This window comes from Coregonus lavaretus (genome assembly GCF_964263955.1).
Source record: "Coregonus lavaretus genome assembly, chromosome: 22".
Lineage (NCBI taxonomy): Eukaryota > Metazoa > Chordata > Actinopteri > Salmoniformes > Salmonidae > Coregonus > Coregonus lavaretus.
In genome coordinates, this window is record NC_140009.1 from 27,739,684 (window position 1) to 27,762,467 (window position 22,784).

At 43.0% G+C, this 22,784-nt stretch overlaps 1 protein-coding gene across 1 annotated transcript; it reads right to left on the minus strand.

Moving 5' to 3' along the window:
- Positions 1–20,851, minus strand: LOC311149676 (uncharacterized protein). The gene is made up of 7 exons (XM_084186879.1): positions 19,456–20,851; positions 19,204–19,281; positions 18,987–19,098; positions 3,029–3,183; positions 2,643–2,719; positions 1,079–1,248; positions 1–401 (listed from the first exon to the last, which is right to left on the minus strand). Exons 1-7 carry the CDS (start codon positions 20,425–20,427, stop codon positions 250–252), a joined length of 1,716 nt encoding a protein of 571 aa, XP_084043005.1. The 5' UTR covers positions 20,428–20,851; the 3' UTR covers positions 1–249.
- Positions 20,852–22,784: the final 1,933 nt, after the last annotated feature.

A 22,784-nucleotide genomic window follows, 5' to 3' on the forward strand; every position in this document is an offset into this window, starting at 1 on the left:
GATTAAGTTGAACATGTGCTCTTTATGACAGAATTTTAAAAGGTGAAACAAAAAGTATTTTTTTTTCACCAAGTTACAGTACTCAAAAGGCACCCAATTGGTGGGACAACCAATAGAGGTCAAAACATGGTGTCTTGGCTTTTTTAATTGACCCTGATTTTAAAATGCAGTTAAGCATTTAGAATGTATTAATAATAATTGAGATTTTGTGCATAATAAGAAAAAGGGAAACTGGGAAGCACGAACAATCTAACACTCGTCCTCTTCTTCGTCCACCTCAATATCCTCCTCGTCATCTTGGCCTCGAACCTCGCGACCTCGTGATTCATCCACTTCTTCATCCTTCTCTCTGTACGATGAGTCCTCATCCTCTCTGGCCTCCTGGTCGCTGTCATCAGAGCCTGGAGAATGGAGATGATCAGACCTTTTATAATGAGTTTCCCACTTTGAGCAAATGGCTTGATTAGCATGGGATATAAACAGGGGTTTAACACTGGATTATGGTGAATGCCCAGAAGGAATATAATTATTTTGTACAATTGGTCAAAACTCTTGATCTTAGTTCCTCCTGCAATAAAATGTGTGTGAATGGTGAAAACAGTGAGATGTGAATTGAAGTATCAGGTAACCAAAATGTATAAACAAAGCACACCTTAACACCTAGTAAACGTTTAAAAAATAACTTCCAATGATTGTACAAATACCCCTTATTTAATGTACGAACAGTCTTTGGGTCTACTGGATTTTGCAGAAAATTGGCAGATCAGTGTGAATAAGCTGCTGAGTTTGCATGTAAAAATCACAAAGTCTTCCTGAACCATTCAAATAAATAGACTTTCATCCAAACAATGACTTCATGTTCTGAACTGAGCTGCAAAGCTGACCAGCAGATCCAACAACCTTCCACATTCTATGTGGTTTTCGTATAACATTTCTGCTTGTGGACAATTTCACCTGCATTCCTCATACAGGGACATCTTACTACACAGTTCTACACATTTCTCAGGAGGTAGAGGTAAACCAGCAGACAGTGTGGCCCTAAAGGATTGGAATCAGCTCCCTTACAGTCTTCACTTACCTGCATCTCGGCCCCCATCCTCACCTTCATCCTCCTCTTCCCTGCTACGACCTCTTCCAGGCTTAGCCTGCTCTTCAGCCTGCTCTTCATCATCATCCGAGTCAGAGATCACCACACAATCATCCCTGTTGCGGTTGTCAGCTGGCTTGGGCCCACTGGTGCTGTTGGAACTGCATGTTGTGATCAGGGATGTTAACAATTAACCGTTAATCAGTTAGCAGCTGAAAATACATTTGACCAGTCATGCTTATCGGTCTATAGGTTAATTTGCATAATTGTGTGGAATTAAATTGGCGAGTGTGTATTTTAGTTAGTCATCATGTATCTTATTTATCACACACGCAGAGCATACAGAGCCTAGTTTGAGGAGCGGAATAGCCTACCACCTGTCAGACAGCGTGAGAGTAGCTCCTCAAAAAGCTGCTACTGGAGTGAAAAGTGCTTTTGTCAGCCCAGTCATCGCGTGTTAAAAACTGTTTTGATCACCATGATTAAAAATAGCCACTTTCATTTCTCAATCTCAACTCGTAATTAAAGTGTGCCTCCCATTCGCCATTCGAGTGCATATAAAGTAAACGGTAGGCAGGCTATCAGCGCGTCACCCACCACTTTGCGATGCGAACTTGAGGCAGTATAATTGTTTGAAACCTGAACATTTTACTTTACTTCAAATGAGGCACGTCTTACCTTGCTTCAAAGTAGCCTTGCAAAAATCCATCCATAGAAACATGGAGGCAATTATTTATTAAGACTTCCTCATGCCATTAACCAGCATTTCTCTGGTGTTCAATTGGTTTTCATATCAACTTTATTTTGTTGTCCAGAAGCCAAAAGGCACAATCCTAGTCATATTAGCAACCTATCCTAGTTGTTGCTATTAGATTCCCCCTCTTTCTAAGTTTCTGACAGAGATGAAAATCTCTGTTAGAAACATATGGAACCACTCGCATTAGGTGCGCTGTTTAGAACTGTTTTCCAGCTAAATGCATTTTGGCAAATGTTTGAAAATGACATTTTATTAGCTGCTTCATTACAAGAGTTGCATTTTCAATAATAGGCTATAGCCTTTTGACTGTAAGACGATAGGCTTGCTATTGTTGCCTGTTTCCATTAAGCTCTTGATGAAAAATTTATGTTCCTTGTATGCAACTAGTCCAGTGGTATTTTACATTGACATTTTAGTCATTTAGCAGACGCTCTTATCCAGTGCATACATTTTTCATACTATGCATGCATAGTATTTTCTGTTGGTCAGTCAATTTACTGTTTGGGAAAAATGTAATAGTTTGTTGACCGGATAATGGGGATTGGTTAGTCAGGAGCAAAATTGACTGAAATTTGCATCCCTAGTTGTGATAGTTATGACAATCAAGAGACCTGTCATGTCTTGTTTTTTTACACAAAATGCTTTCTAATTAAAGTGTTTGGTAGCGTTTTAGGCTACATTATTATTATACATTACAACACAGAATAAAGTGGTAATAGCATGGTAATAGTATCATGAAGATGGAAAAGTCCTTATTGAACTTAGTTCCACAAGAAGAGGTTTTGTTGGGCAGCTTACCTGCCATTCTGCCTGGGTTCCCACAGTGGAGTCAGGTAGTATCTCAGAGGGTTTCTGAAAAGGTCATCCTTCAGTATCTTTAGATTCACACGGAACAAAGAGAGAAGAAGTGTGTGTTGGAATAGTGCAGTAACCTTGAGTGTTATAGAGCCTAAAATAAAGTCAGTTGTGTGGTCACCAGTGGATCTGTGCAATGTTCAATGGGCGGCAAATAGCGGCTAAGAGCGTTGGGCCAGTAACCGAAAGGTCGCTGGTTCGAATCACTGAGCCAACTAGGTGAAGAATCTGTCAACTAAAATGTAAAATGTGTCTGTGCTGGAATACTCCACGCATCTCAGACTGTGCACCAGCTCTCAACCTGTGCCAGGCAGTGAGCATGCTGTTACCTGTGCTATATCGTCCCGGCCAGGACTGGTGTGGTCGCTGAACCAGCTGAAGAAGGTCTGGTAGATGCCGCGTCCCGATCTCCTGGGCTCACTGTGGAGTGTCAGGTTCTGCCCGCGGTACCACAGGATGGGGTCGGAGAAAGACACCGGAGATCCTGTGAGAGGACATGTAACAGGGGAAGGATATTGTCATTATTGGCCTAATTTACACCTCTGTGTAGACACAGGAGTCTTGTCCTGTCAATATTTTCCCCGTACTGTCCGGTTTCCGCAACAGTTCTATGACCGACAACTTTCCTGTCCTGTCCCGATATAAAATTACTCCCGTCCAGTGCTCATTTTAACGTGCAACATTTTTTGACGTGCAGAAATCAGAAATAACTTCCTCCGTTAGCTGCTCGTCTGTCGGTCCCCCCCACTCCCTGCACTCTGCTGCATTTGTGTTTCCATAGCAACGGCCCATCATGAGACGCAAGAGAGCTGTTCACTCACTGTTAGCTACTTTTCGTTGCCTGCCCAGCTGATTATTTTTTTTTTTGCTATCTATAAATAAGGACAAACCACCTGGTACCTACAACCTGGATGGTAAATTACTGAGGTTGGTAGCGCAATACATTGTGACTCCTGTTTGCCACATCTTCAATTTAAGCCTAGAAGATGGTGTGTGCCCTCAGACATGGAGCAAGGCAAAGGTCATTCCACTATCCAAGAATAGCAGAGCGCCCTTTAATGGTTCAAACAGCCGACCAATCAGCCTGTTACAAATGCTTAGCAAACTTTGGAAGAAAATTGTGTTTGATCAAATACAAAAAGTTATTTTACAGAAAACAAATTAACAACAGACTTTCAGCACGCTTATAGGGAAGGGCACTCAACATGCTCGGCACTGACACAAATGACTGATGATTGCCTGAAAGAAATTGATAGTAAGAAGATTGTGGGAGCTGTTTTGTTCGACTTCATGCAGCTTTTGATGTCATTGATCATAACCTATTGCAGATTTTTTTTGGGGTGTTATGGATTTGCATCCTCTGCCTTATTATGGATTGACAGTTATCTATCTAGTTTTCGTTAATGGAGGCCTCTCTCATGCAAATTCAGTTGAGTGTGGTGTACTGCAGTACAGCCTGCTAGGGCCATTATTGTTTTCTGTTTTTACAAATGACCTTCCACTGACCTTGAATAAAGCCTGTGTGTCTATGTACGCTGACGACAACAGTATATACGTTGTTTGCTGATGACACAACAGTGGTAGGCCTGATCACGACAATGATGAGACAGCCTATAGAGAGGAGGTCAGAGACCTGGCAGTGTGGTGCCAGGACAACAAAAGGTTATACAGCTGCACCATTGAGAGCATCCTGACCGGTTGCATCACCGCCTGGTATGGCAACTGCTCGGCATCTCACAGTAAGGCGCTACAGAGGGTAGTGCGTACGGCCCAGTACATTACTGGGGCCAAGCGTCCTGCAATCCAGGACCTATATACTAGGCGGTGTCAGAGGGAAGCCCAAAAAATTGTCAAAGACTCCAGTCACCCAAGTCATAGACTGTTCTCTCTGCTACTGCATGGCAAGCGGTACCGGAGCGCCAAGTCTAGGACCAAAAGGCTCCTTAACAGCTTCTACCCCCAAGCCAACAATTAATCAAATGGCCACCCGGACTATTTACATTGACCCCCCCAATTTGTTTTTAGACTGCTGCTACCCGCTGTCTATTATCTAAAGTGAGGGAAAAAAGTATTTGATCCCCTGCTGATTTTGTACGTTTGCCCAATGACAAAGAAATGATCAGTCTATAATTTTAATGCTAGGTTTATTTGAACAGTGAGAGACAGAATGAAAACAAAAAAATCCAGAAAAACGCATGTCAAAAATTTTATAAATTGATTTGCATTTTAATTAGGGAAATAAGTATTTGACCCCCTCTCAAATCAGAAAGATTTCTGGTTCCCAGGTGTCTTTTATACAGGTAACGAGCTGAGATTAGGAGCACACTTAAAGTGCTCCTAATCTCAGCTTGTTACCTGTATAAAAGACACCTGTCCACAGAAGCAATCAATCAATCAGATTCCAAAATCTCCACCATGGCCAAGACCAAAGAGCTCTCCAAGAATGTCAGGGACAAGATTGTAGACCTACACAAGGCTGGAATGGGCTACAAGACCATCGCCAAGCAGCTGGGTGAGAAGGTGACAACAGTTGGTGCGATTATTCGCAAATGTAAGAAACACAATAACTGTCAATCTCCCTCGGCCTGGGGCTCCATGCAAGATCTCACCTCGTGGAGTTGCAATGTTCCTGAGAACGGTGAGGAATCAGCCCAGAACTACATGGAAAGTTCTTGTCAATGATCTCAAGGCAGCTGGGACCATAGTCACCAAGAAAACAATTGGTAACACACTTAGCTGTGAAGGACTGAAATCCTGCAGTGCCCGCAAGGTCCCCCTGCTCAAGAAAGCACATATACAGGGCCGTCTGAAGTTTGCCAATGAACATCTGAATGATTCAGAGGAGAACTGGGTGAAAGTGTTGTGGTCAGATGAGACCAAAATCAAGCTCTTTGGCATCAACTCAACTCGCTGTGTTTGGAGGAGGAGGAATGCTGCCTATGACCCCAAGAACACCATCCCCACCTTCAAACGTGGAGGTGGAAACATTATGCTTTGGGGGTGTTTTTCTGCTAAGGGGACAGGACAACTTCACCGCATCAAAGGGACGATGGACGGGGCCATGTACCGTCAAATCTTGGGTGAGAACCTCCTTCCCTCAGCCAGGGCATTGGAAATGGGTCGTGGATGGGTATTCCAGCATGACAATGACCCAAAACACACGGCCAAGGCAACAAAGGAGTAGCTCAAGAAGAAGCACATTAAGGTCCTGGAGTGGCCTAGCCAGTCTCCAGACCTTAATCCCATAGAAAATCTGTGGAGGGAGCTGAAGGTTCGAGTTGCCAAACGTCAGCCTCGAAACCTTAATGACTTGGAGAAGATCTGCAAAGAGGAGTGGAACAAAATCCTTCCTGAGATATGTGCAAAACGGGTGGCCAACTACAAGAAACGTCTGACCTCTGTGATTGCCAACAAGGGTTTTGCCACCAAGTACTAAGTCATGTTTTGCAGAGGGGTCAAATACTTATTTTCCTAATTAAAATGCAAATCAATTTATAACATTTTTGACATGCGTTTTTTTCTGGATTTTTTTGTTGTTATTCTGTCTCTCACTGTTCAAATAAACCTACCATTAAAATTATAGACTGATCATGTCTGTCAGTGGGCAAACATACAAAATCAGCAGGGGATCAAATACTTTTTCCCCCCACTGTATGTATAGTCACGTTACCCCTACCTACATGTACAAATGACCTCGACTAATCTGCACCCCCACACATTGACTTGGTACCGGTACCCCCTGTAGATAGTATATAGCCTCGTTATTGTTATTTTATTGTGTTACTTTATTATTTTTTACTTTCGTTTATTTGGTAAATATTTTCTTAACCTCTTTCTTGAACTGCATTGTTGGTTAAGGGCTTGTAGTAAGCATTTCACGGTAAGGTCTACACCTGTTGTATTTGGCGAATGTGACAAATAAAGTTTGATTTGCAACAGTAAAATAAATAACTGAGACAATTAACATTGAGCTCCAGTCAGTTTTAGAATGGGTAACTAGCAATAGGCTGGTGCAAAATATCAAAAAAACTAAAAGCATAATTTTTGGGACAAATCACTAGCTCAACCTCGTTTAGATCTATTATTGAATAATGTGGCTATCGAGCAAGTTGAGGAGACTAAACTTCTGGGTGTATCCCTAGATAGCAAGCTGTCTGGATGATAGCGGGGTGAACAGGCAGTGGCTCGGGTGGTTGATGGCCTTGATGATCTTTTTGGCCTTCCTGTGACATCGGGTGTTGTAGGTGTCCTGGAGGGCGGGTAGTTTGCCCCCGGTAATGCGTTGTGCAGACAGCACCAACCTCTGGAGAGCCTTGCTGTTGCAGGCGATGCAGTTGCCGTACCAGCCGGTGATACAGCCTGACAGGATGCTCTCAATTGTGCATCTGTAAAAGTTTGTGAGGGTTTTAGGTGCCAAGACAAATTTTAGGTGCCAAGCCAAATTTAGGTGCCAAGCCACGCAGTCATGGATGAACAGGAAGTACAGGAGTGGGCTGAGCACGCACCCTTGTGGGGCCCCAGTGTTGAGGATCAGCAAAGCGGAGGTGTTGTTCCCTACCTTCACCACCTGGGGGCGGCCCGTCAGGAAGTCCAGGACCCAGTCGCACAGGGGGGGGTTCAGACCCAGGGCCTCAAGCTTAATCTCTATGGGATCGGTGTCCCGTATACGGGACGGTTGAGCTAACTTGACTGTTGTAAGTAACAGCAAACTTTCCAGGACATAGACATGTCTTATATGGTCAGAAAGTTTAAATTCTTGTTAATCTAATTGCACTGTCCAATTTACAGTAGCTATTACAGTGAAAAAATACCATGCTATTGTTTGAGGAGTGCACAACAACAACACAACTTATCACGGCAACTGGTTTGATACATTCACCTCTGAAGGTAAATAATGTACTTACAGTCAGTAATCTTGCTCTGATTTGTCATCCTAAGGGTCCCAGAGATAAAATGTAGCATAGTTTTGTTTGAAAAAATCATGTTTATATTCAAATGTAGGATGTTCTCTATAGTTATGTACTTGAAAATGTATCAATTGACCAATTCGGCACATTTGGGCAGACTTGATAAAAAAATAGTCCAGTATTGCAATGCTTCACTGGATCAATCTGAACCTTTACACATACACTGCTGCCATTTAGTGGCCAAAATCTAAATTGCACCTAAACTGCAATATTATTTAGTGGCCTTTCTCTTTCATTTCAAAGATTATGGAACAAAAAAAAATTAGAAAACTGGGCCGGCAGCCTTGCGAGGGTTAACACATTTAAATGTTTTACTCATGTCGGCCACGGAGAAGGAGAGCCCACAGTCCTTGGTAGCGGGCCGCTTCGGTGGCACTGTGTTATCCTCAAAGCGGGCGAAGAAGGTGTTTAGCTTGTCCGGAAGCAAGACATCGGTCTCGGCGACGTGGCCAGTTTTCCTTTTGTAGTCCGTGATTGTCTGTAGACCCTGCCACATACGTCTCGTGTCTGAGCCGTTGAATTGCGACTCCACTTTGTCTCTATACTGACGTTTTGCTTGTTTGATTGCCTTGCGGAGTGAGTAACTACACTGTTTGTATTCTGCCATATTCCTAGTCATTCCTTTTGTTTGTATTATATTTTACCAGATGTAATGTGTTATATTCTCCTACATTCATTTCACATTTCCACAAACTTCAAAGTGTTTCCTTTCAAATGGTATCAAGAATATGCATATCCTTGCTTCAGGTCCTGAGCTACAGGCAGTTAGATTTGGGTATGTCATTTTAGGTGAAAATTGAAAAAAAGGGTCCGATCCTTAAGAGGTTAATGATGAGCTTGGAGGGTACTATGGTGTTGAATGCTGAGCTATAGTCAATAAAAGAGCATTCTTACATAGGTATTCCTCTTGTCCAGATGGGATAGGGCAGTGTGCAGAGTGATGGCGATTGCATCGTCTGTGGATCTATTGGGGCGGTAAGCAAATTGAAGTGGGTCTAGGGTGGCAGGTAAGGTAGAGGTGATATGATCCTTGACTAGTCTCTCAAAGCACTTCATGATGACAGAGGTGAGTGCTACGGGGCGATAGTCATTTAGTTCAGTTACCTTTGCTTTCTTGGGTACAACGGTGGCCATCTTGAAGCATGTGGGGACAGCAGACTGGGATAGGGAGAGATTGAATGTGTACGTAAAACACACCAGCCAGCTGGTCTGCGCATGCTATGAGGATGCGGCTAGGGATGCCGTCTGGGCCGGCAGCCTTGCGAGGGTTAACACATTTAAATGTTTTACTCATGTCGGCCACGGAGAAGGAGAGCCCACAGTCCTTGGTAGCGGGCCGCTTCGGTGGCACTGTGTTATCCTCAAAGCGGGCGAAGAAGGTGTTTAGCTTGTCCGGAAGCAAGACATCGGTCTCGGCGACGTGGCCGGTTTTCGTTTTGTAGTCCGTGATTGTCTGTAGACCCTGCCACATACGTCTCGTGTCGGAGCCGTTGAATTGCGACTCCACTTTGTCTCTATACTGACGTTTTGCTTGTTTGATTGCCTTGCGGAGTGAATAACTACAGTTTGTATTCTGCCATATTCCTAGTCACCTTGCCATGGTTAAATGCAGTGGTTCGCGCTTTCAGTTTCGCGCGAATGCTGCCATCTATCCACGCTTTCTGGTTAGTGTAGGTTTTAATAGTCACAGTGGGTACGACATCTCCTATACACTTCCTGATATACTCAGTTACCGCATCGGTGTATTCTTCTAAATTATTTTCGCAAGTTATCCGGAACATACCACAGTCCGCGTGATCAAAACAATCCAGAAGCGTGGATTCCGATTGGTCAGACCAGCATTGAATAGTCCTTAGCACGGATACTTCCTGTTTGAGTTTCTGCCCATAGGAAGGGAGAAAGAAGCAACATGGAGTCGTGGTCAGATTTGCCGAAAGGAGGGCGGGGGAGGGCCTTGTAATCATTGCGGAAGTTTGAATAACAGTGGTCCAGTGTTTTAGCAGTGCAAGTACTACAGTTGATATGTTGATAGAACGTCGGCAGCCTAGTCCTCAAATTTGCTTTGTTAAAATCCCCATCTACAATAAATGCAGCCTCAGGATATGTGGTTTCCAGTTTGCATAATGTCCAGTGAAATTCTTTGAGGGTCGTCGTGGTATCGGCTTGATGGGGGATATAAACGGCTGTGGCTATAACAGAGGAAAATTCTCTTGGGAGATAATACGGTCGGCATTTGATTGTGAGGTATTCTAGGTTGGGTGAACAAAAGGACTTGAGTTCCTGTATGTTACTACCATTACACCATAAGTCGTTAATCATGAAACACACACCTCCGCCCTTCTGCTTCCCGGAGAGATATTTATTCCTACCTGCGCGATGAACTGAGAATCCCTCTGGCTGGACCGATTCCGACAGAGTATCCCAAGGGAGCCATGTTTCAGTGAAACAAAGTATGTTACAGGCCCTGATGTCTCTCTGGAAAGAAATCCTTGCCCTGAGCTAATCAACTTTGTTATCCAAAGACTGAATATTAGCGAGTAACATACTCGGAAGCGGTAGGTAGTGTGCGCGCCTCTTAAGTCGAACCAGCAGGCCGCCTCGAGTGCCTCTCCTCCGCCGGAGATGTTTTGGGTGGGCCTCTGGAATCAGTTCAATTGCTCTGGGGAGAGTGAACAAAGGATCTGATTCGGGGAAGTCGTATTCCTGGTCTTAATGCTGGTAGTTCTGGTGAGTTACCGCCGCTCTGATATCCAATAGTTCTTCCCGGCTGTATGTAACGACACAAAATATTTCCTGAGCTAAACATGTAAAAAAGAATACATAAAAACAAAATACTGCAGAGTTTCCTAAGAGCTAGTCGCGAGGCCGCCATCTCCTTCGGCGACATCTTTTGCATATACAAAAGTGTGTATGTTATCGTTTGTTTGTATGCATGCGTCTATTTTTGTGTGGCTTCACAGTCCCTGCTGTACCATAAGGTATATTTTTATCAGTTTTTTTTAAATCTAATTTTACTGCTGGCATGACTTACTTGATGTGGAATAGAGTTCTATGTAGTCATGGCTCTATGTAGTACTGTGCGCCTCCCATAGTCTGTTCTTGACTTGGGGACTATGAAGAGACCTCTGGTTGCATGCCTTGTGGGGTATGCATGGGTGTCCGAGCTGTGTACCAATAGTTCAAACAGACAGCTCGGTGCATTCAACATGTCAATACCTCTGACAAATACAAGTAGTGATGAAGTCAATCTCTCCTCCACTTTGAGCCAGGAGAGATTGACATTCATATTATTAATGTTAGTCCCTCTTTGTGGCACCTGACCACACGACTGAACATTAGTTTAGGTGCGACAAAACTAGGGCCTGTAGGACCTGCCTTGTTGATAGTGCTGTTAAGAATGCAGATCAGTCCTTTATTATAGACAGACTTCTCCCCATCCTAGCTACTGTTGTATCAATATGTTTTGACCATGACAGTTTAAAATCCAGGGTTACTCCAAGCAATTTAGTCTCCTCAACTTGCTCAATTTCCACATTATTCATTACAAGATTTAGTTGAGGTTTAGGCTTTAGTAAATGATTTGTCCCAAATACAATGCTTTTAGTTTTAGAAATATTTAGGACTAACTTATTCCTTGCCACCCATTCTGAAACTAACTGCAGCTCTTTGTTAAGTGTTGCTGTCATTTCAGTCGCTGTGGTAGCTGATGTGTATAGTGTTGAGTCATGCGCATACATAGACACACTGGCTTTACTCAAAGCCAGTGGCATGTCATTAGTAAAGATTGAAAAAAGTAAGGGGCCTAGACAGCTGCTCTTGGGAATTCCTGATTCTACCTGGATTTTGTTTGAGGCTTCCATTAAAGAACACCCTCTGTGTTCGGTTAGACAGGTAACTCTTTATCCACAATATAGCAGGGGGTGTAAAGCCATAACAAACGTTTTTCCAGCAACAGACTATGATTGATAATGTCAAAGGCCGCACTGAAGTCTAACAAAACAGCCCCCCACAACCTTTTTATCATCAATTTCTCTCAGCCAATCATCAGTCATTTGTGTAAGTGCTGTGCTTGTTGAATGTCCTTCCCCATAAGCGTGCTGAAAGTCTGTTGTCAATTTGTTTACTGTAAAATAGCATTTTATCTGATCAAACACAATTTTTCCAAAAGTTTACTAAGGGTTGGTAACAGGCTGATTGGTCGGCTATTTGAGCCAGTTAAGGGGGATTTACTATTCTTAAGTAGGGGAATAACTTTTGCTTCCCTCCTGGCCTGAGGGCACACATTTTCTAGTAGGCTTAAATTGAAGATATGGCAAATAGGAGTGGCAATATCATCCGCTATTATCCTTAGTAATTTTCCAACCAAGTTGTCAGACCCCAGTGACTTGTCATTGTTGATCGACAATAATATTTTTTTCACCTCTTCCACACTTACCTTACGGAATTAAAAATGTAAATATATATATATATATTTTTTTACATTTTAGTCATTTAGCAGACGCTCTTATCCAGAGCGACTTACAGTTAGTGATTGCATACATTTTCATACTGTTTTCATACTGGTCCCCCGTGGGAATCGAACCCACAACCCTGGCGTTGCAAGCGCCATGCTCTACCAACTGAGCTACACGGGACTACTGCTTGTCTTTCAGAATTTGGTCAGATATACAGTGAGGGAAAAAAGTATTTGATCCCCTGCTGATTTTGTGCGTTTGCCCACTGACAAAGACATGATCAGTCTATAATTTTAATGGTAGGTTTATTTGAACAGTGAGAGACAGAATAAAAACAGAAAATCCAGAAAAACGCATGTCAAAAATATTATAAATTGATTTGCATTTTAATGAGGGAAATAAGTATTTGACCCCCTCGCAATCAGAAAGATTTCTGGATCCCAGGTGTCTTTTATACAGGTAACGAGCTGAGATTAGGAGCACACTCTTAAAGGGAGGTCCCCCTGCTCAAGAAAGCACATATACAGGGCCATCTGAAGTTTGCCAATGAACATCTGAATGATTCAGAGGAGAACTGGGTGAAAGTGTTGTGGTCAGATGAGACCAAAATCAAGCTCTTTGGCATCAACTCAACTCGCCGTGTTTGGAGGAGGAGGAATGCTGCCTATGACACCAAGAACACCATCCCCACCGTCAAACATGGAGGTGGAAACATTATGCTTTGGGGGTGTTTTTCTGCTAAGGGGACAGGACAACTTCACCGCATCAAAGGAACGATGGACGGGGCCATGTCTTGGGTGAGAGCCTCCTTCCCTCAGCCAGGGCATTGAAAATGGGCCGTGGATGGATATTCCAGCATGACAATGACCCAAAACAAGAAGAAGCACATTAAGGTCCTGGAGTGGCCTAGCCAGTCTCCAGACCTTAATCCCATAGAAAATCTGTGGAGGGAGCTGAAGGTTCGAGTTGCCAAACGTCAGCCTCGAAACCTTAATGACTTGGAGAAGATCTGCAAAAAGGAGTGGGACAAAATCCCTCCTGAGATGTGTGCAACCCTGGTGGCCAACTACAAGAAACGTCTGACCTCTGTGATTGCCAACAAGGGTTTGGCCACCAAGTACTAAATCATGTTTTGCAGAGGGTCAAATACTTATTTCCCTCATTAAAATGCAAATCAATTTAGAACATTTTTGACATTTGTTTTTCAGGATTTTTTTGTTGTTATTCTGTCTCTCACTGTTCAAATAAACCTACCATTAAAAGTATAGACTGATCATGTCTTTGTCAGTGGGCAAACGTACAAAATCAGTAGGGGATCAAATACTTTTTTCCCTCACTGTGTAGTGTCAGCGTTTGCTAATCTTGCCAATGAAAAAAGTATTAAAGTAGTTGGCAATATCAGTGGGTTTTGTGATGAATGAGCCATCTGATTCCAATGAATGATGGAGCGGAGTTTGCCTTTTTGCCCAAAATTTCATTTAAGGTGCTCCAAAGATTTTTACTATCATTCTTTATGTCATTTATCTTTGTTTCATAGTGTAGTTTCTTCTTCTTTTTATTCAGTTTAGTCACATGATTTCTCAATTTGCAGTACGTTTGCCAATCGGTTGTACAACCAGACCATCTCATTTGCCTCATCCCTCTCAACCATACCATTTTTCAATTCCTCATCAATCCACAGGGATTTAACAGTTTTTACAGTCATTTTCTTAAATGGGTACAAGCTTATTAGTAACTGGGATAAGCAATTTCATAAATGTGCATTGTCTGGTTGCTCGTCATTACACACCACAGACCAACAAATATGATTCACATCAACAACATAGGAATCACTACAAAACTTATTGCATGACCTCTTATACACAATATTAGGCCCAGCCTTTGGAACTTTGGTTTTCCTAGATATGGCTACTATATTGTAATCACTACATCCGATGGATTTGGATACTGCTTTCAAAACAAATTCTGCAGCATTTGTAAAGATATGGTCAATAAATGTTGATGATTTCATTCCTGTACTGTTTGTAACTACTCTGGTAGGTTGATTGATAACCTGAACCAGGTTGCAGGCACTAGTTATAGTTTGAAGCTTTCTCTTGAGTGGGCAGCCTGATGAAATCACCCAAAAAGTATACCTCTCTATTGCTATCACATATATTATCAAGCATTTCACACAGGTCAACATTCACAAGGTCGCAGGGCCAGACGGATTACCAGGATGTGTACTCAGAGCATGCGCTGACCAACTGGCAAGTGTCTTCACTGACATTTTCAACATGTCCCTGACTGAGTCTGTAATACCAAGATGTTTCAAGCACACCACCATAGTCCCTGTGCCCAAGGACACTAAGATAACCTGCCTAAATGACTACCGACCCGTAGCACTCACGTCTGTAGCCATGAAGTCCTTTGAAAGGCTGGTCATGGCTCACATCAACACCATTATCCCAGAAACTCCTGACGGACCACCCCTAGGTGGTAAGGGTAGGTAACAACACATCTGCCACGCTGATCCTCAACACGGGGCCCCTCAGGTGTGCGTGCTCAGTCCCCTCCTGTACTCCCTGTTCACCCATGACTGCATGCCCAGGCACGACTCAAACACATCATTATTTCTAAAATTAGCCGCCGAAATTGTCGCAACCCCTATTACTAGCCTGTTCAACCTCTCTTTCGTAACGTCTGAGATCCCCAGAGATTGGAAAGTTGCCGCGGTCATCCCCCTCTTCAAAGGGGGTGACACTCTAGATCCAAACTGTTACAGACCTATATCCATCCTGCCCTGCCTTTCAAAAGTATTTGAAAGCCAAGTTAACAAAACAGATCACCGACCATTTCGAATCCCACCGTACCTTCTCCGCTATGCAATCCGGTTTCCGAGCTGGTCATGGGTGCACCTCAGCCACGCTCAAGGTCCTAAACGATATCATAACCACGATCTATAAAAGACAGTACTGCGCAGCCGTCTTCATCGACCTGGCCAAGGCTTTCGACTCTGTCAACCACCGCATTCTTATTGGCAGACTAAATAGCCTTGGTTTCTCAAATGACTGCCTCGCCTGGTTCACCAACTACTTCTCAGATAGAGTTCAATGTGTCAAATCGGAGGGCCTGTTGTCTGGACCGCTGGCTGTCTATGGGGGTGCCACAGGGTTCAATTCTCGGGCCGACTCTATTCTCTGTGCATATCAATGATGTCGCTCTTGCTGCTGGTGACGCTCGGATCCACCTCTATGCGGACGACACCATTTTGTATACATCTGGCCCTTCATTGGACACTGTTAACAAACCTCCAAATGAGCTTCAACGCCATACAACACTCCTTCCGTAGCCTCCAACTGCTCTTAAACACTAGTAAAACTAAATGCATGCTCTTCAACCGAACGCTGCTTGCACCCGCCCACCCGAATAGAATCACTACTCTCGGCGGGTCTGACCTAGAGTATGTGGACAACTACAAATACCTAGGTGTCTGGTTAGACTGTAAACTCTCCTTCCAGACTCACATTAAGCATCTCCAATCAAAAGTTAGATCTAGAACCGGCTTCCTATTTCGCAACAAAGCCTCCTTAACTCATGCTGCCAAACATGCCCTCGTAAAACTGACTATCCTACCGATCCTTGACTTCGGCGATGTCATTTACAAAATAGCCTCCAACACTCTACTCAGCAAATTGGATGTAGTCTATCACAGTGCCATCCATCCCCAAAGCCAACACCTCCTTCGGCCGCCATTCCTTCCAGTTCTCTGCTGCCAATGACTGGAACGAACTGCAAAAATCTCTGAAGCTGGAGACTCTTATCTCACTCACTAACTGTAAGCGTCAGTTGTCAGAGCAGCTTACCGATCACTGCACCTGTACACAGCCATTCTGAAATTAGCCCACCCAACTACCTCCTCCCCATATTGTTATGTATTTTGCTAATTTGCACCCCAGTATTTGCACATCATCTTTTGCACATCTATCATTCCAGTGTTAATTTACGAAATTGTAACTATTTTTGCACTATGGCCTATTTATTTATTGCCTTACCTCCATAACTTACTACATTCGCACACACTGTATATATATTTTCTGTTGTATTTTTGACTTTATGTTTTGTTTACCCCATATGTAACTCTGTGTTGTTGTTTTTATCGCAGTTCTTTGCTTTATCCTCTTTAGCTCAGCTGGTAGAGCGCGGCGCTTGTAACGCCAGGGTAGTGGGTTCGATCCCCGGGACCACCCATACACAAAAATGTATGCACACATGACTGTAAGTCGCTTTGGATAAAAGCGTCTGCTAAATGGCATATTATTATTATTATTATTATCTTGGCCAGGTCGCAGTTGTAAATGAGAACTTGTTCTCAACTGGCTTACCTGGTTAAATAAAGGTGAAAATAAAATATTAAGTTGCCCGACGACACAACAGTGGTAGGCCTGATCACCGACAACGATGAGACAGCCTATAGGGAGGAGGTCAGAGACCTGTCCGTGTGGTGCCAGGATAACAACCTCTCCCTCAACGTGATCAAGACAAAGGAGATGATTGTGGACTACAGGAAAAAAAAAAAGAGGACTGAGCACGCCCCCATTCTCATCGACGGGGCTGTAGTGGAACAGGTTGAGAGCTTCAAGTTCCTTGGTGTCCACATCACCAACAAACTATCATGGTCCAAACACATCAAGACAGTCGTGACGAGGGCACGACAAAGCCTTTTCCCCCTCAGGAGACAGAAAAGATTTGGCATGGGTCCTCAGATCCTCAAAAAGTTATACAGCTGCACCATTGAGAGCATCCTGACTGGTTGCATCACCGCCTGTTATGGCAACTGCTCGGCCTCCGACCGCAAGGCACTACAGAGGGTAGTGCGTACGGCCCAGTACATCACTGGGGCCAAGCTTCCTGCCATCCAGGGCCTCTATACCAGGCAGTGTCAGAGGAAGGCCCTAAAAATTGTCAAAGACTCCAGCCACCCTAGTAATAGACTGTTCTCTCTGCTACTGCACGACAAGCGGTACCGGTGCTCCAAGTCTAGGTCCAAAAGGCTTCTTAACAGCTTCTACCCCCAAGCCATAAGCCTCCTGAACAGCTAATCATGGCTACCTGGACTATTTGCACTGCCCCCACACCCCACCCCATCCCCTCTTTCTGCTACTCTGTTTATTATTTATGCATAGTCACTTTAACTCTACCCACATGTACATATTACCTCAATTACCTCGACTAGCCGGTGCCCCCACACATTGACTCTGTACCGGTACCCCCCTGTATATAGCCTCCCTACTGTTATTTTATTTTACTGTTGCTCTTTAGTTATTTGCTTTTCTTTTACTTATCTATTTTTTTACTTAACACTTTTTTGATTTTATTTTTTCTAAAAATATATATATTAAAAAAACTGCATTGTTGGTTAAGGGCTTGAAAGTAAGCATTTCACTGTAATGTCTACACCTGTTGTATTTGGCACGTGGCAAATAAAATTGGATTTGATTTGATGTTATCCAGCTACTGACTGTTAGCACTTGGTGGTCTATAGCAGCTTCCCACCAGAATGGGCTTTAGGTGAGGCAGGTGAACCTGTAGCCATATTACTTCAAAAGTATTTAACATAAGATCCTCGCTAAGCTTTAAAGGAATGTGGTTCTGAATATAGACTGCAACACCGCCCCCGTTGGCATTTCTGTCTTTTCTGTAAATGTTATAACCTCGTATTGCTACCTCTGTATCATCAAAGGTATTATCTAAGTGAGTTTCAGATATTGTCAGAATACGAATGTCATCTGTTACTAGCAAATTATTGATTTCATGAACCTTGTTTCTTAAGCTACATATGTTAATGTGTGCTATTTTTAACACTTTTCTGGGATGCTTGATTATTTTTCTTGCTTTACTGGGAAGCTTGGCAGAGGTAGACATACTCTGGGTTATTTTTTATTAGTGCAGGGTGAGCTGCACATAGTGGACTTCCTGCTAGGGCACACCACCTCAGTGCTAACAGTATTACTCTGGTTCATAGGCATATGATTAGTGCATACAATAGCTGTAGGATCAGCAGAGGCATTCCGAGCAGTAAGAGGGACATAAATGAGGTTATTTACATTGTGTCTTCCAACGCCCCTAGGATAATGTACATTTGCTGAATCATTATGACAACTCAGCGACACAATGGTAGGGATTAAATGAGCTGGACTTGGGTCATTGATAAGTCATTGAAGAGACACAGCCATTTTATACATCTTGTATTGTAATTTGCACTGTACTATGTATCAGACCTAGATATTGTGTGTATGTACTGATATGTAGGCTATGTGTGACATTTTAAATGTATGTATTTCAGTCTTTGACTAATAATGTTCTGTACTATGTATTATGTGTTTCATGTGGACCGCAGGAAGAGCAGCTGATGCTTTTGCAGCAGCTAATGGGGATCCTAATAAATACAAAAATTATCATTTTTAAATAGTGATTGAAGACTGAAAAATGCGTGTTACTATAGTGAGGAGGGGTAGAGGGGAAAAAAACATTCAAAACGATATGTCCTCCTAAAACTGCTTACAACACAAAAATAACTGTTTAAAATATTTCCTGCACTGCCCAACCCTGTGGACTGTTGATCCTGTCCGGTCCTGTCCCGAACTTGACTCCCATTCCTGCAGGAATCCCACAGGAGTCCTGTTCCTGTGTCAACCTCTAATCTACACCTGTCAAATATGTAGGGACACCTGTCCAATGTCCAAATGTTGCATCCTAAAATCTGTTGTTTAGAGATGGTGACTTAATTTTCCATTATATCCCATGGCTGTGCCCCGTCACAGTTGGGTCCATTTACGTAGGAGAGGACAAGCAAGATCAATATGACAACTGGATCTGTCACTCACCTCCCATTCCACGGTGGAGCTCCTTCACTATGATGAGGTTTTGGAAGTAAGGGTTCCGCCTGAAGTGGAACCCGATTCTGTAGCCAAGCTTGTTGTTCTTGAAGGATTCAATCTACGGAGGAGACAAGAATACATTTTAATTTCAGGGGAGCAATAGGTCATTTATTCGGAAGATTTTTAAAGATTCATTACATTTTCGCTGGGATTATTTAATTACTTCAAGGTTGGTCATGTAACTGAGAGCGTCTTCATCTGTTTCGTCAATGTGAGCAGAGAGATGAGGGTGGTTCAACAACTGTTGAGCTTTGAGTCAAGAGAAATATATGTAACATACCAACACACTCACACTCAACAACATCTAGGCACATAAATCCAGGCACATGAACTGGAATCATGAAGTAATTTGCTACCATCTGGAAAAGTGTGTGTGTGTCACTGTGTGTGTTTGTATGAGTATTCAAAAGGATACTGCTGTGACCCAGAAGCCGGGGATGGCTTGTGTGATTGAGCTGCGCTGGTCCAGTTGTGGACGGCGCTGGCGGCTCATCTTCAGCTCTAACCGCTGGTGGAGCCGCGCACCTTTCTTCTCCAGAGCGTCCAGCCTCATCTGTACCTGTGCCAGAAGGGCCAATGATTGTCGGATCTCTGGGGCCATCTTCACTGATACTATGGCGCACTCCCCGTCATCGTCGTTATCTGATGGGAAAAAGGAACTTGGCGTGGAGGATGATCCAGGTATTGAGTCGTCGTCCTCATCGGGCATGTCCTCAGCATCCTCCCTGTCAACTCCACGCAGTGCAGTAGAGCTGTCTGCTGCTGCTGCCTGCGTGTGACGACCCCTTTCAGGTTTTGACCGTTCCTTTGAGGACTCACGTTCACCACGCTTAACTTTGTGTCCCAGTCTCTCATGATGTCGAACTTTTTTGGAGGAGCAGGGCGTTTGTTTAGCCTCATCTGCAGCTGCTCTTGTGAAACTAGCAAGTGCCTTGGCGGCTGCTATTGCGGACAAATCAGACTGTTCAAGTGAAGTTGAGGGTCGGCAATCTTCAGCACCAGCACTTCCCTCGGTGTCTACTTTCTTTGGATCGCTAGAGACTGGTGCATCCGAAGAAGGGGCACTCTCGGCGGCTCTGACATGTGCATCAGCGTTGGTTAGGTTATTGGCAGTGACAGTCGCACTAAATTTCTCCCCCGGTCCCTTCTGCCCATCTAGTCCACTCTCGCCATTGCCATCATTCTTCTCTTCCTTGGCTGCTACTTTATCGCCATCTTCCCCATTTTTGTTTCCATGAGAATTCGATGGTAATTCACTGGACACTTCGTCGCCCACTTTTGCTAACTTACTAGGAAGCGGGGACTCACCAGCCTGCTCGGGGGACGGACATCGTTTCTTCGGTGCGGAGACTGCAGACTTTTTGCTGCAGCTTGTTTTTTTGCTCATTTTTGCCAATTAGCTTACTAGCTAAAGCAATAAACCACAAATTAGTTAGGGGGTAGTGGAATTGCTTGCTTAGATGTGACTGGCTAACTTGTTCGTTGCACAAATTACTAGCTAACGTTAGTATTTCCTATAAACAGTTAGCAAGCTAGCTACTTGCCCTCCTTTTCCGCGTAAATTTAGCTAGAGGCCTAGCGCGAGCTAGCTGTGTTCTTCGTATCACAACACGGCCCCATTCTCTTAAAAGCTAGATATCAATTTAGCAATAGTTGTGCATAATAATAATACAGTAATAACGTTATATTGAATAAAATATTGGTTTATAATTCCACATAGTCCTGAAATTGTTTATATTTGTCCTTTCCCTCACTATTTCTTCGTCCGCGATGTTTATTACATTCCGAGACAGGAAAACAATTCGCTGATTGGTTACAGTACGCCGCGCCGAAATCTTTCAACCAATCATGCAACGGGGGTAATGTTTACGTGAGTCAAGCCCAATGAGGTATAATAAGGTGTGTGCTATTCGGGATCCTTGGGATGTCCAGACCATAACCCTTAACCGTTTTAAATTTCAACTAATCGCAAGGGTGTCGGATAGCTCGGACCATGCGGAGTCCGGTTTTCAGGAGGAAATTGGAAAGAAGAGCCTGTGACGCGACTTCCGCTTTTGGACGTTAACCACTTATTATTATTGATATTTAAAAGAGAGTTTGATATTTTTGTGCAATCATTAAGATTTGTTAAAAACAATCATGCCCTGAAACTCATTGCTGCCTTTGAAACATATACAACCTGATATAATATGTATAATTGAAGGTATATAAGTCGCTTTGGATAAAAGCGTCTGCTAAATGGTATATTATATATTATTATGTTATATATAATGCCGCGTTCATGTGATAGTCAGAACTAGGAAACTCGGACATTTTCGACATACTAACTAGTTGAACGGGGCACATGTATAACTATAACCCATTAGCCAGTCGGACATTTCCAAGTTTCCTAGTTCCGACTGGCACATGAAAGCGGCATAAGACCGTTTGTAAAAGTTTTTTATATAGATATATTTTTTTCTTAAACTTGTGTGCTTGGTTTGGTTATGTACTTTGCTAAATATGTATTTTGAATATATAATTCAACTTCTTTATATGTTGAATAAAAAAAAAGGGAGATAACCACTGAGGTATAATAAAAACTGGAGACTGCGTCCAAGATGTTCTACTGTTGTTTTCAAGGTAATCTACTCACGACAGCATATGCCAATTCATTGACCTTCTATGGACCAACATCACACGCGCACTAGCACTCAGTGCGCACAGGGAGCAGGGTTTCCACTAGTTACCACATCCATAAAGTCAAAGTGGCTATATTATAAAAATGAATGAAAACAAAAAGTAGCTTTTTGGTCTTAATTAAGGCTAGGGTTAGGCATAAGGTTATCAGTGTGGTTAAGGTTAGATTTAAAATCACATTTTAAGAAGATAAATTGTAGAAATAGGCTGGGTTTATTACTTTGTGGCTGTGGTAACTAGTGACGACCAGGGAGCAGCGCAAGCAGCGAGGTTGTCACTAGATACCACAGGCAGAGCCTGGCTTTATAGTACAAATATATGAAAACAAAAATGAGCTTTTTGGTCTTAATTTAAGGTTAGGCATAAGGTTAGCAGTGTGGTAAAGATTAGAGTTAAGGTTTAAAACCAGATTTTAAGATGAGAAATAGGCGGGGTTTAGCCACAATTATGACTTTGTGGCTGTGGCAACTAGTGACAACCAAGCAGCAATGACATGTAATCCAAAAACATGGCAGACATTTGATGACTATAAAATGATGTTTGATGCTCTTGAACACAATCCATGTGTTCGAGAGCATCAAAACGACTGCAGGTGACTGCCGACTGTCTGATCTACAAATCACCTTTCATCATATCACCTTTCACTCATTATTATTAATGAGTTTGATCAGTCAGTCAGTCAGAATTTCCCCTTGATACATTGTGGTTTTGATCCTCTTGAACACGGCCAATATCTTTGGCTGTGAGTGCTGAATATTTTTTGGCCTCAGAGACAGTTCTTTGAATAATTAAATGGATATTTTGTGCACAAAGATGATGACTAAATATTCTTATTAGGAATTGTCAAATCTGACTTCTCTATGTGGCCGTGTATGGAAATTGTATTTCTGGGCCGGGGTCAGTTAAACTCCAGTACCGAAGCAAAACTGTAGGAGCAGTCAAAACCGTGCTTCTAGACCGGAACCCTGGAGATACAGTAACAAGGTAACACTCCATGTTAACTCCTCCACATTTTCTGGATTAGTTGAACAGTGCAGAAGAGAACCTCCCCTGACAGTTTTTATT